The sequence below is a fragment of the Cygnus atratus genome, chromosome 16, assembly GCF_013377495.2.
Source record: "Cygnus atratus isolate AKBS03 ecotype Queensland, Australia chromosome 16, CAtr_DNAZoo_HiC_assembly, whole genome shotgun sequence".
NCBI classification, from domain to species: Eukaryota; Metazoa; Chordata; class Aves; order Anseriformes; family Anatidae; genus Cygnus; species Cygnus atratus.
Window position 1 is genome coordinate 2,071,876 of NC_066377.1, and position 13,345 is coordinate 2,085,220.

Genomic DNA, 13,345 nt, shown 5'->3' on the forward strand with positions numbered 1-13,345 from the left:
GGTGCCCTGTGTCTGCTCCCAGGGGCCTTGGAGCACCCCAGCACCCTGCTGCTGCCAGCACCCGCCTCCTGCGCTCGGGAGGTGGTCGGGACACGGCCCCCAGCTTTCTGCCCAGAATCAACCACCCGCGTCACCCCAACCCTCCAAATTTTTCCAAAATTAACGCTTTTATTATGGAGAAGGCAATACAAATGACTTCATGTTCACAAATCTCTCTCGGTTTTCTAAAAGGGAAACACAGAATTGCCTCTATGATGTATCAAAGGCTGCTAATTATGGTGCCAGAGCCCTGAGGGCACTCACAGGCCTGAATCACCCTGAGCGGCCTCACCTGGGGGCTGCCCCAGGCCCCCACCCTCTCCAGGAGCCCATTTAAGCTGGGTGCTGCCACCAGAGCCCTTCCCTCCTAGTGTGGTCTCCTGGATGGACCTTGGGGTGCACCCTCCTCTTCATCCTTGTTTTCTGGGAGAACCTACGTTCTTGGTATCTTGTCTTGTGGATGGACTCAGGTAGGTGTGCCGTAGCTTGTCTCTATCCCGTATTCTTTTGATTCACCCATTCTGTGCTTTCCTGGCGGGGGGCAGACAGGTCAGGGCCCAGCTTGGTGCCTTTGGGGCCAGGGAGCTTTCCCTGTCCCAAGCCAAAGAAGGGAAAATGAGGAAAAGACAGGGAAAAAAAAGCTTAAGTGTGTCTCATTGTAAATGAGACCTGAGTTTTTTTGAGAAAAACTTATTTTGCAAGTTTTAATTTAAAACAGTTAATATAGACCCCTAGGGAGGTTAAGGGGTGTGAGACCAATCTTGCCCCAGGCAGGCCCCTTACCACAGCCCTCCAGGACAGTGAGTGCTGTGCTCAGCTGGGCCTGCTGCCCTAGCACAAGGGCTGGTATCAGGTGTTTTTTAGGGTGGTGATGACTGCAGTGGGTTTTCGGTATTGCTTTAGTTGAAAATTTCCACTCACACTTAACAAAGTGCTTTGGTGGCTACACCACTGCCCCTGTTGTACCATGTCCTGCAGGTTGCCTCCCTGACCTGTAAGCAGGGGAAACACTGAAACAGCTTGAGTGCTGCAAGCTGGCCACAAATGTGCATAAAAACTTTTCTGTAAGCTAATGCATGGGTCTAGAAGCACAGATAAGAGCTTACAGGTATTTTGGGGCAAGTGAGGTACCTATTTATAAGTATTTAATGTTATATGGATTGATATTCACCTGTGCTTTGAGCTGGTTGGGGGAAAGCCATGGTGAGGGCAGCAAAACACCTGATTTGTTTGTGGCTTACAAAACACCTGATTTGTTACAAATTGGTAACTTCTGATTTTACAGTAGATAAAATGCAATGCATATAGCAGTGATGTGGGACAAGTAGCACAGGGTTTCTTCAGAGAAAGAGGGACCAGTTTTTTCCCCATGAAGTTTATTTCATCAGTCACTCTTAAATAAATATGTATTTGACATTTAACAGAAACAATTAGTTAAAAATAATTTCTAACACAAATTACTACAGTTGCTGAAATATTTATACAGTGTTGGATATCACTTTTAAGACACAGGTTTTGCTTTTTGGTTTAAATTTAACTTGTGTTACCAGTTCAGGAAAGAAGAAATCTGGCTGTGGGAGTGCAATAGACATCCCTCAGTCAAAAACAAGGCCGTAACACCTGTGCACATGTGAACATGAAATATTCTTCCAAATACTCATCTTGCATCCTCTGTCTGTTTTTTTATGACACAAAGTGCGTGTTGGCTCTGCTGCATCAAACCATCCCCCAGATACCACAGCTATTGAGAACTGAACAACCCCTTAATCTGAAAGCTGCTTTTCAGCTTCTCTGTGCTGTACAGCAGATGGCAATAAAGGACTGCCATGGAGCAGAAGCAAACTGTTGAAAGGGAAGTTCTGTCCTTAGTGCTTTGGGGTGTGTGATTAAAAATAAGAACGTAGCGATGCGATTCTGAGATGTTTGGGGATGTGGAGAGGGGAAAATGCAAGACTGGCAAGTAAGCAGGACAAAATTTGGGAATGATGATAGACATACACATACATGTAAACTAAAGAGAACGGTTGTGCATTCATTAAGTGTTCCCCTAAGTTTGCAAAGTAGCCCCTGCAGAGCCATGGGAGGGAAGGGATCTGCGAGCCCCAGCCCCGTGCTTAAGAAGTTCTGCATTCCAGCATCTTCCGGAAACTTTTCCGAAAGCTGTCATCCAGGAAGGCATACAAGAAGGGATTCAAGCAGGAATTGGCATAGCTTAGGCTGGTGATGAAGTAGGATATGCCAATGACCATGGAGGTCTGGGGCAAGTCAGTGGTCAAAGCCACGATGGTGGCCAAGTGGAAGGGGGTCCAGCAGAAGAGACACACGGCCAGGACGATGAAGACCATGATAGTGACTTTCTTCTTGGCTTTGTCCAGGGCTTTAGCGTTAGAGTTCAAGTGCATGTTCCTCAGCTTGTACAGCATCATGGTGTAGAGGATGCAGATGGTGGATACTGGAATGGCGAAGCCAAGGATGAGGGTATAGATCCTGCTGGCTTTGAACCAAAACCTTTCGGGCTTGGGGAAATTTAGACCACAACTCTTGATCTCCAGGTCATCCACATAGACATTAGCAAAGATGATGAAGGGAAGAACTATGATGGTGACTAGGATCCAGATGCACAAACTGACGATCCTGGCTGCTCGGTACGTACGATGTGGCATCCTCTTGGACTTTACTGTGGCCAGTACGACCAGATACCGGTCTATGCTCATGACAGTTAAGAAATAAATACTGGAGAAGATGTTGTAGTGGTCAATGGACAAGATGACCTTGCAGAGGACTTCTCCAAAGGGCCAGTAGTGCAGGAGGTGCTCAGCAATATTAATGGGTAAGACAAGTGTGAACAAGTCGTCAGCTATGGCAAGGTTCAGGATGAACATGTTTGTCACAGTCTTCATCTTAGGAGCCTTGAGGATCACATAGATAACAGCGGTGTTGCCTGTGAGCCCAACAGCACAAATCACGGAGTAAATCACAGGGAGGACAACATAGAAATCGGCTGCTTGCTCTTGGAAGGAGAAGTTGAACCTCATGCTGCTGTCCGGGTAGCAGCTGTTGCCTGCACTGCTGCAGGTGCTGTTCAGACCATCCCAGAGAGAGCTGTTCCCCATGCCTGCTGGTCACAGGCTGCCCTCTGAAGTCACTGAAAGCCTTGCTAGCCCAGGAGGGAGAACCTTTTATCCTGTATGGTACAAAGCTGCTCTACCATCTAGAATCAGGTTATTTCCAAAAAGTGAGTTGAGGCAGCATGGGTAATCTCACTTACCTCTGTTTGCTACCATGGGAGAAGTCAGATTTTTGAAATGAGCAGGGAAAAAAAAAAATTGAATGATGCAGAAGGCTCCATGAACAAAGCAAATAAGGATTGTATCTCCCTATGCAAGTCGAACCTCTCCTCTCTTGGAGAGGATGTAGGTGAGCCGTGGCTTTTCTCTGCTGGGGAGGTGAAGTGGCTCCTGTTCAGGCATCTGCAGCACAAGTCCTGGGGGTTGCAGGAGTGAGGAGGGCAGGGAGGGAGCTTTGTGCCTGGCCGGCTTCTCTCAGCCCTTGGAGCACTTGAGGGCTGGCTGCTCCCCCACTTGCAGGGCTTTTTTTTCCATGTCAGAGCAGAAGCGTTGTTGTATTTAATTAATGCCTTTCTTTGTGCTGGGGACTTCAAACTTGTTTCTCCGGCTGAGACTGCACACACAGGGAGGGAGTTTCTGGTGTGGCTGCCCCTCACACCAGGGGTCCCCTATCAAGAGAAGGAAGGGTGAAAAAACAGAGTTGAAGGAATATTTCTAAAACTAAGTTAAAGAGGCTTAACCCACATTTAAAGTAACTTTTTAAATTGAGTATAGGTTATGATATCAGACCATGCTCACTGCATGCATTTGTGGCAGTACACAAAACTTGTCACAGACAGAAAAACCTGTGAATCTCCAAAGTTCAGGGCTATCCAGGCTGAAAAGGAGGGGAGTACCCTGAAAGCAAATCTGCTTTAGAGTCAAAGCAAGAATCCCCCTATCTGTTTACACCTCCCTCGCAGCTTCCACTGCTATTGCCTGACCCATGCTTCCGAGAATTCCTCCGCAGGGAAGCGAGCAAACAGCCGACCCCTGCCAAGATCAAAGGTTTGGCAACTGGTCCCCAGGCTCTGCAGAGAGAAGTGCCTTGCTCCGCTAGTGGTGGCACGGCAAGAAACTGAGCAGGAAGAGCAGCGTTGGGCTTGGAGTGCCCCTTACCTGGCGAGTGGCTCCGGCTGCCTCCGGCACCTGCTGCTCCGCACGGCTGAGCCTCTTCCCTCTGCTCCCAGCCGGAGGAGGGTCCCCGGGATGCTGACGTTACCAGTCCTTGCAATCATATCAACATGGTGCCTGTGTGTGCATCGCATGTCGGAGTAATTAGCACTCCTCCTCACCAGGGAAAAAGGGGGGGAGAAAGTTCTGTCTGTGCTGGGCTATTTAAATGGGGAACGAGGGAGATGCTGGCAAGCAGCTGTTGCACCAGGGCGGCTCTCTTCGGGAATGGGGGAGAGGTTGGGGTGCACAGGCGGCACCCAGGGCTGTCACGCTGTGGCTGTTTGAGTGAGGGATGTGTGAAGTGCTGGTGTGTGTGTTAAAATGTTTCACCAGGGAGCACTGGCTGTTTTTAACCAGGGAAGATGCACAAATGTGTGTGGAGGGAGGGAGTGGGAGGAGGGTACACACCATTACAGAGCTCATAATGAACAAATAAACAGACATACCTTGCCAGATCCCTGCAGGCTTCAGCTGCTCCGGGGGAGCTCAGCTGACGTCCCCCCAGCTGGGTCCATCTCTTGGAAATGCAGCTAAATCCTGGGATGTGCTTGGTGAGGTGCAGGGGTCCTGCAAAGCCTGGCAGAAACACACTCAGGTTAAATAACAAAGCCAGGAACAGCATAAGATCCCTTCCTTTTCATGTCCCTGTAAAAAGAGGAAAAAGGAAATCGAGGGTCATCTTGGTTCTCCTTTAGTCTTTTAAATGCAGCACCCAGCTGGAGGTTGCCTGACCTTTGTTTTAGAACCAGGGGAGAGGAAGTGCAGGCATCCAGCAGGGCTCTGCCTGCCAGCGTGCGGTGTCATTCCTGAACTAGGCGGTCACTGGTTCAACGAGCCCTGCAGCCAAGGGCTGCGTTTGACTTTGTTCCTTTTTCCGTGGGTGTTTAACCTCTTCTGGCAAGACTCCTGTGCACCAGTAACTGGGATGAACAAAACGCTTTGCACTCAGAAGTACCTCCTTAAAGGCCGTGGGTATAACTGACTTTTCAGCAGGCAGGGATTTTTTTTCCTTGCCTGGTGTACAGCTCTTGCAGATGTTTTCTGTATCTCTACCAAAATTCCACCAGCTGTTAGACCTTGGCATAATTAAACAAAATGAAGTTTGCCCACAGAGTATCCACAGCAATGATGGGGGTGTTACTTCAGATCATAGACCCCTAGAGCTGCCCTCATGTTCTCTTGGGGAAGTTCTCGTAAGTAGTTGTAGGGGAAGCTGGGTTTGGATGGGTCTGCAGTGGGAAGGCATTTTTTGGGGGAATCAGTTGTCATTGTCAAGGAGAAAGAAATACTGGAAGACAGAAAACTTCAGGAGAATGAAATGTCAAATTTACTGTTTGCACAGAGGTTCTCTGGGGGAAAATATTTCTAACAGGAGGAACCTGAGCTTGTCAAACTTGCCCAGATCTGAGCTCAGCATGTGCAGGCAGGTAAGGGCTGGATGCCCAGGGCTCCTGCAGGTGCAGCTGATGTTCAGGTGAGCCCGTCACTGTGGGAATATCACCTGGGGGCTGGATCTACCCACACTGCGAGGCTGCTTGGGAGCATCCTGGGGATGAGCTTGGGTGAGCCTGGTCCCACTCCTTGGACTCTGACCTTGATCTTCCTTGTGATACACGGTGCCCTCATTAGAGAGCACCTGCTGCTGCCTTACGAGTTATGGCTCACTTCATTTCCAATACTTTGAGGAACAATTCTCTCTGGATGAAGACAAGGGGGAGCCCCATTAGTGCTGGGAGACGGAGGGGAGCGGAGGAGCTGACGCAGCTTTGACAGTGTCACCGTCTCTTCTTACAGGGCGTGACTTGTTTGCTTCCAAATTAATTCCCAGAAAAGACGCTGGCAGCCTGAACAAGCCTTTCAAAGCAAAATCCATACGGCGGATCTTGTGCACGCTATCCGTCTGACCTTAGAGCAGCTGTTTTCAGTGTGAACAGTCAGGGTGTCCCTTGCATGCAGACCACATCCCACGGGGGGAAGAGGCCAGTGAAATTTCCTTCTCTCTTGCAAATTGTACCTTAAGGTGATGCAGAGAGGTGTGAGCACAGAGGTATTGCTTGTTGCTATTGAAAGGGTAGAAGTATTGTGATCCTGATTTCTTCCTCAGGGCAGAAGATTGTGTTTGCAATAAAAATCCTTCTATTTTCCAGTATAAAGCACAGGGATCTGGGAGAGCTGAGAGGCTGTCCTTTCACTCCCCTCATTCTTACCTTGGAATTGGCTTTTGCACGAAGCCCTGAAACCGAGTACCGATTTCAAGTTGCTGCTACAAAGGGTACAAGCTGCGTCTTCCCTCTGAGCTATTTGCATGTGTCCTTGTGCAAAGAGCGCTGTCACCAGCATGGTGTAAGAGGGACAGGGTTTCTGCCCTGTCAGATTCATGTGATGGAGATGGTTTTAATTCTTGAAACCCATGTTGATAGCGTGCAGCTTGAGTCAGTGGTGCAAAGGGAAAGAAAGTGATGAAGAAAGCGTCTGAAAAGATGGGGCTTGCAGGGAGGGTGTAGTCACACAGACCAGGTGTGGATTTGGATTACTCCTGCTTTCCTGGATACCTGAAGGGACAGCTTCCCTTCCCAGCTCTGGAAGAGGAGGCCTTGTGCAGTGCTGGGCTCAGCCTCTGCCCAGCAGCAGCCCTGGGGTGAGACTGGAGCTCCTGCAGCCACCAAGAGTACTGGGGTTGTTCCCGACCTGATAAGATGGATTCAATTCCCCTCTGAGGGACTGTTGGGGACAAGATCCTGTTCCACTGGGCTCCGGCTGCTTTCAAAGAGTCAAGTTCATCTCCAGGACACAAATGTGCAATCAATACGCTGCTCACCAAAACAAAATGTTCTCTGCTGACTGTCTTGCAGACGCTGGTTATTAGGGTGATTTATTTGTATGAGGTGCTGTGGCACTGCAGGTTAATATCCCAAACCGACTATGTCAAATCATCTGTAAGCGATGGCTTCTGGTGAGCCATGACAGTGTGAGGTTATTTATGGTAGGACACCTTGGAGCTGCTTGTCCTGAGCTGCACTGGTGCCTGCCTGGGTGTTTGTGGGATTTGGACACCATTGCCCCCAGTAACCTCCTGCTCCTCCTCAGTGTGGCACTGGCTTGGCAAAGGAGCAGTCGGTGAGTGTTGGAGTGAGCTGGAAGGGAGAAATCCAGGCTTACTTGTCACCCATGTGCTGGGTGTTTCTGCCCTTGACCATGATCCAGGACATCTGTAGCAGCTTCCCAACCCTTCTGGGCCAAAATGAGCCAGGTTGGCTTGGGTGGGTGATGGTGCCCACCTCGTGGGACATCCCTAGGAGCCAGGTGGAGGGTACTGGTTTTGCTGGGGGATGGAGCAGACATCTCCATTGGGAAACTGGTGAGCTGGGGGTCAAGAAAGTGCCTCTGAATGGTGAATACCGATTGTGATGGATCCAGCAGCTGCTGACATGCAGCCTGCCGCAAGCTGGAGTGAACGCAAGTGCTACTGGAGGTGCTTTGGAAAAAGAAAAGGAGTAATGAGTCCTATAAGTGGCCTGTTCTTGTCAGGTGAGGGATATATCAATAACTGCTCCATAGCTGCCTCTGCGGGGGAGCGATTAAGATAAATGCTGTGTGAGTAATTTCCTCAGGCCAGTGGTGATGGGGGATAGAAGGCACAGAAGCGGGAGGTGGTGGGCGGCTGGAGCTGCCCGCTCCTTCCTGCGGGGCTGCCATGGCCAGGAGCTTCCTCACGGCTCTTGATAAACCCCAAATCTTCTGCAGGATGGGAGTTATCTTCTGGGCTTTGAGCTCTCGCTGTTCCCTATCTCAGGTTTCTTCCGTCAGCCCATGTGAGTCACAGCTGTCATGCAAGCTGGCTTCAGGACCTGTACCTGCGAGGTAAAAGACATCGAGTGACAGTGCCGTGTGCTGGGGTGCTCCAGGGTACAGCTAATTGCTTGCTTTCGCAGTCATCTTGGAATGCTGCTAACCCTTGAACCTACCAATTACCACTGAAATGTTAACAGGATTACGTTTTCCTCCCAGCTGTTAGAGCAGATATGCACAACGTAGATATCTGGGGATTCTCCAGCACAGTCCTTTGGTTTGCAGAGGTAGCAAGCAAGGCATAAGGACCCTACTTTAAAAGGACCAGAATCCTACTTCAAAAGGAGAAATAAAAGCAGGTTAACTGTCCTAACTGGTGTGTAGAAAAGAAATGGGTGTGAGCAGGTAGAGTTTTGCTGTTCTTCTCCTGGCTCCTCATCCACGAGGCACTTTCTGGTGACCTGCTGCTGGCAGCCCTGGGGTTCTGCAGGACACGTGTGCTGGCTTGGTACTGCTCTGCACACCAGCACCCCCGTGCAGGAACTGTACCTCATTTACTTGCTATTAAACTGCTTATTGCAGAGCTGCTAATGGCCCTTGGAGCCTCTGAGCCACTTTCAGGTGGTACAAGTTGCTGCCTTGACTTTTTCTAAAAACATCTAAAATGTCACTTCTGGGAGGTCACCCCCTGTCACTCCTGGTCTTGCTTTGAGAGCTGCATGACTGCAAACCAAGGCGTTGCGACGGGGTTAATGCACCCACAGAAAACCAGCACAGAGCTCTTTGGGGATGCTCGCTGGGGAGCAGGCTCTGTGCAATATATTCCAATATCTCTAAGCAACAGCTAAATGTGTCACCTCTTCCGCTTAAGTAGTGGAGCTCATCTGGCCTAAAAGGCTAATCATCAGAGGGTTATGGAGTGCAAATTGCTGCTGAATGAATTTGCTTTGTTCACTCCAGCTCCCCTTCCCCACTGGTGTTATGACAGTGAAATGACTCATCTCCATGTTAATACCATGTTTTAGAAAAATGTTTTAATATTTTGTACAGTGTTCATTGTTTAGATTTTTTTTAAAAAGTGTGGAATCTGTCTTCTGGCACGACGTATTCCAGGGTGATTGCACAGAGCTGGCACCTTTCTATGAATGCTCTTCAGGCAAACCAAGATAGCAGGCTATCTTATAGTTTATGATACCATCAATTATACTTGGAGGGGGTGGGAGGAAGTAGGAGGCTGGATTTGAGTGTAGTCAAATGTTACTCTATGGCTTTGAACTAAAATAATTTATTACAGCTCACTTCTGCAGCTTGCGCCTGCCTGACTAGGTCATCGCAATTTGTGTAGCCAAATACCTGCTAATGATAATTCAGTTTTTGAAAGCATGATCCTTGTTGAGTTTCAGCATGAGATGGAGCAAATGAAAGTTGCATAACAGAGGCGAGCCTCAGTAGGAAATGGTGTGTTGTGAAATGACAAAAAAATATATATATATACACATCCAAAGGCATTGCTGCGGATTGAGGTTTCAGGCTTCTGGACCCTCTTCATCTGCCCCCTATGGGGCATGGATGTAACAGGCATTTGGCTCCAAGCAACTGAAGGTAGGGATAATTTTAGTATGTGTGCCAGAAATAACCAAACGAGCGGCAAACATAAATCAGTAGGACCTGATTCATCTCCCTTTAAGCTTAATTTGGACCCCAAATCCCAGGCAGCCACAAAGCAACCCCCACCCCTAAAATCAAATTCCCTGGGGAAATGAAGCTGCCAGGTCGCAGCATGGTGTTTGCACACTGTATGTGTGTGGGGAAAGCTGCTCCCAGACTGAAATCCTATTGATGCAACTTCAATTCTAGGCAATCAAATTACAGAAGGTGTTTCAGATTCTCGTGGAGGCGAAGCAGGGGGGAAGAAAACACCAAATCTCTCTTCCATAGAGAACAGTTTCTGAAGCACGGAGCTCCCTGGGGCCAGGCCTCCTGCCAGGTGAGTAATTCCAGACAAGCTGATGGAGCAGGAGGAGACATTCTGTGTTGGAGGGCTGTGTTAGGACCAAATAAATCTTTCCACTCACAATACCAGTGATCCTCAGTAATATCAGTGTCATTGTACTGGCACAGACCACATGTGGGCTTTGTGAGATCTGGCTCCTCAATTTCACTTGAAGGTGGACAAAAAGGGTTTCCTTGTAAGCGGTCCATTCCCACTGGTTTCTGCAGGCTCTCACCGAGGCTCCTTGCCAGGAGGCTGATTTTTGTAATAAGAATTGCTTGCTGCTTGTAAATGCTAAGTGATGCGATTCTCTGCCTCGGATGTCAGGAGTTACGGGAGCGCACACCGTACAGAAACACTCCCCAACTGCATCAATAACCTTTTTGTGTTGCTTAGTGAGTACTAGATAACTGCTGAGCGGTTTCATGTCTCTGCAGGTTACTTAGCAATCAATTACTCGTCTGTCCTCCAGAACATCCTAATTTACCGGGAGGATGCGATGAACTCCTTGCTGCACTCAGGGGCTGGCAGTGCTGCTCCCTGGCAGGTTCGTGGGCTCAGCAGAACTGTGCAGCAGCTGGGAGTGAGCAGGAATAGAGGTTTTTGCAACCTCTGTGTGCTGCTTTTTGGGGGGTTAAGACTGAGCATCCTTGACATATGGCCAAGAGGGTGAAGGTGAGGAAGCTGTAGGTCTGCAATAACATCTCTCTTTTCTGAGTAGCTTTGCAGCTCTCCTTGGTCTGCTCCATACGATGTGGAGCTGGTAGGATCCTGCTACAGCCCTGCAAGGGCTGGGGGGTATCCTGGGCTGGAGGGAAACTGGTGTGAGAGGCAAACCATCAGTCCTTGTGGTGCGAATGCCAGCTTGTCTGGGCTGCAGGCTTAGCAGCTGGGCTAACAGTGTGTGTGCTGCTCCCTCCAAGCACAAGGGAAGGCAGACTCATGCAAAAACCATGGTAAAAAACCTTACAATGGCATGTCTTGTGCCATGTGTGCTTGGAGTTAGCACCCAGGAGGCTCAGCTGATGCAAGGAAGCTCAAGTGGTAAAGCTCAGCTGCAGTGCAGGGACATGTTTGTCTGGGAGACTGCCAGCAGCCACTTGTCAAACAGTTAAGAGGAGAACACTGCTGTAGGAAGCTCCTCAAAGGGAGAGCTGTCCTTGCTGTCCTCTCGTTTCATGGTGCAATTGGTTCTCTGGTACTTGCTCTCTGCAACAGCCCTTTGGCCTTGCAGCAATGCTGTAGGAAGTGAGAAGAGGAAAAAAAACCCCGGGAAGTGCCATGCACCTGGTCTCAGGGAGCAATTGCACACAGGCTGTGTCTGGGGACAAGCACTAAGGCCTTCCTCAATAATTATTTCTGGTCTCTCGCTCCACGGTGATGAAGGAAAATAAGCCTCAGGGCTTTTTATCACCCTGCATTTTCCATTGTGCTGCTCTGTGGGACTGCTGCTCCTGGTGTTCCTGTCCCTGCTTTTCCTTTCCTTGCTGCCCTGGGGCACCTGAATAATGGAAACTTCATCATTTTGTCTGTATTGAAATCCACAGAGAAGCTTATGGGCTTGTTTCCAGTGTGAAAGCAAGCTCAATTTTACCCGTTTTATAGGGCGAAAAATGTAAGGTAGGAGAAAGACAGGCAATCGGCAGATGCTTTTCATGTGGTCGCAGGGAGGGAAAACACAATTACGGTGCGTGAGACACATAGTTAACGTAAAAGCAACAAAAGTGACCCAAATGGCGAGCCAGCAGCAATTGAGCTGGCAGCATTGTCAGTAATGGAGCTGCTCTGATGTGCTGCTGTGCCGGCTCCTTCCCCGCGCACCAGGCTTTTATTGCTGCTGCGCATCTCAGGCTGCTACGTTGCTGTCGTGCAGCCTGTTCTTAGAAAACAGGATGGCTTTTTTTAACTCTTGAACATTCAAGTGAGTCCAGGAGATGTCGGAATGGGTTGATAAGCGGCCTTGCGTTGTCTTGGCTGTTGGGTGTTTTGCTCAAATTGCTGCTTCTCGAGGCTCCGAGCTGTGATGGAGCTGTTGACTCGCTCCCAAGCAATCCCAGGCACGCAGCTTTTGAGGGAGGCGGAATAGCTAAAGAGAAAAATGGGCTGGGAGATCACCTGTTTGGGGGAAATGGCAGAGAAAAGACATGCCTGGATGAGCTCCTGCCCTCTGGGGTCCCATGGGTGCTGTGGTTTGTTCCTGCCAGGGCCTCCTGGCTGGGCAGGTTTGTCACTGCAGCTGTGCTGCTTGGAAAGAATAAACCGAGGCAGATTTTCCCCTTTCATCTCCTTTTTTTTTTGTGTCAGGAAAACCAGGATGTCTTCCCGCTGGATTTCACAAGCAGGAAATCAATTGCTGAGAGGTTCCCGCTGGGAGATTTGTGTCTCATGAAATTCATGCCGGGGGCAGAGAGGCAGGCTGGGGAGCTGGAGATGACAGCTATGTCTTCCTCCTCTCTGCTGCTTTAATTGTTTGTAATGACTTAATAAGCAGCACTAAACAGGAAAGCTGATCCTTCCCTGCAGCAAGCACAGGCATGAGGCATTTTATTAACTTTCCTAGAGCCTCTGCTTGGAATTTCTTTGCTGTATTTTCCTTTCTATGGCCTCAATCCAAAGCCTCCTGGAAATTGATAGGAAAGCTGCTGTTGACTGTGGTATCAAGGCTTCAAGTACTGAGCCAGAACCAAACCATGCAATGATCTTGGAGGGAAATAGCATGGAGAAATGGCATAACTCACAGCCATGAAAGTGTCTGTGCCTTGGCACTCTGTGTATACAGATGCATACCAGAGAGAGAGAGCAAATTAAGCATGAAAAGCACTGTTTGCTGAAGGATGACTGGGAATAGCTGGCTGTTCAGGCTGGGAATGAGGAGGAACTCCTGGCCATCAGCAAGAGGAGGTGGATGGAGAGCTGCTGTGCATCCAGTGGCTTGCTAGCTCCAATTTTCAGCTGCAGACACTGCCTCACCTGTGAGTGTGTTCATCGATGGCATACAGGTAAAAACAAAGGAGTTTGTCAATGATAACTTATGGAATTTTGTCCACTGGTTGGAAAATCCAGTCTTCAATTTACATATTCTTAGAAATGTCCACTGTCTTGTACAGAAAATCAAAAGAATTCGACATTCCAGTATTTAAGTCAGTGTTAAGCTACAGCATTGTCCCCAGCAGATGCCACCTCCCTGCCTCACAGGGACTGAGGATGCAGCATTGCCCAGCACCTTTGGTACCAACAAACC

The 13,345-nt window shown here is 49.0% G+C and overlaps 1 protein-coding gene across 1 annotated transcript; it reads right to left on the bottom strand.

The window, feature by feature from the left end:
• Positions 1-2,153: 2,153 nt before the first annotated feature.
• NPBWR2 (neuropeptides B and W receptor 2) lies at positions 2,154-3,152 on the bottom strand. The gene has a single exon (XM_035548424.1). The coding sequence runs from the start codon at positions 3,150-3,152 to the stop codon at positions 2,154-2,156; it is 999 nt and encodes a 332-aa protein (XP_035404317.1).
• Positions 3,153-13,345: the final 10,193 nt, after the last annotated feature.

Coding starts and splice junctions, on each gene's coding strand:
- NPBWR2 (XM_035548424.1), bottom strand. CDS start 3,152: ATGGGGAACAGCTCTCTCTGGGATGGTCTGAACAGCACCTGCAGCAGT.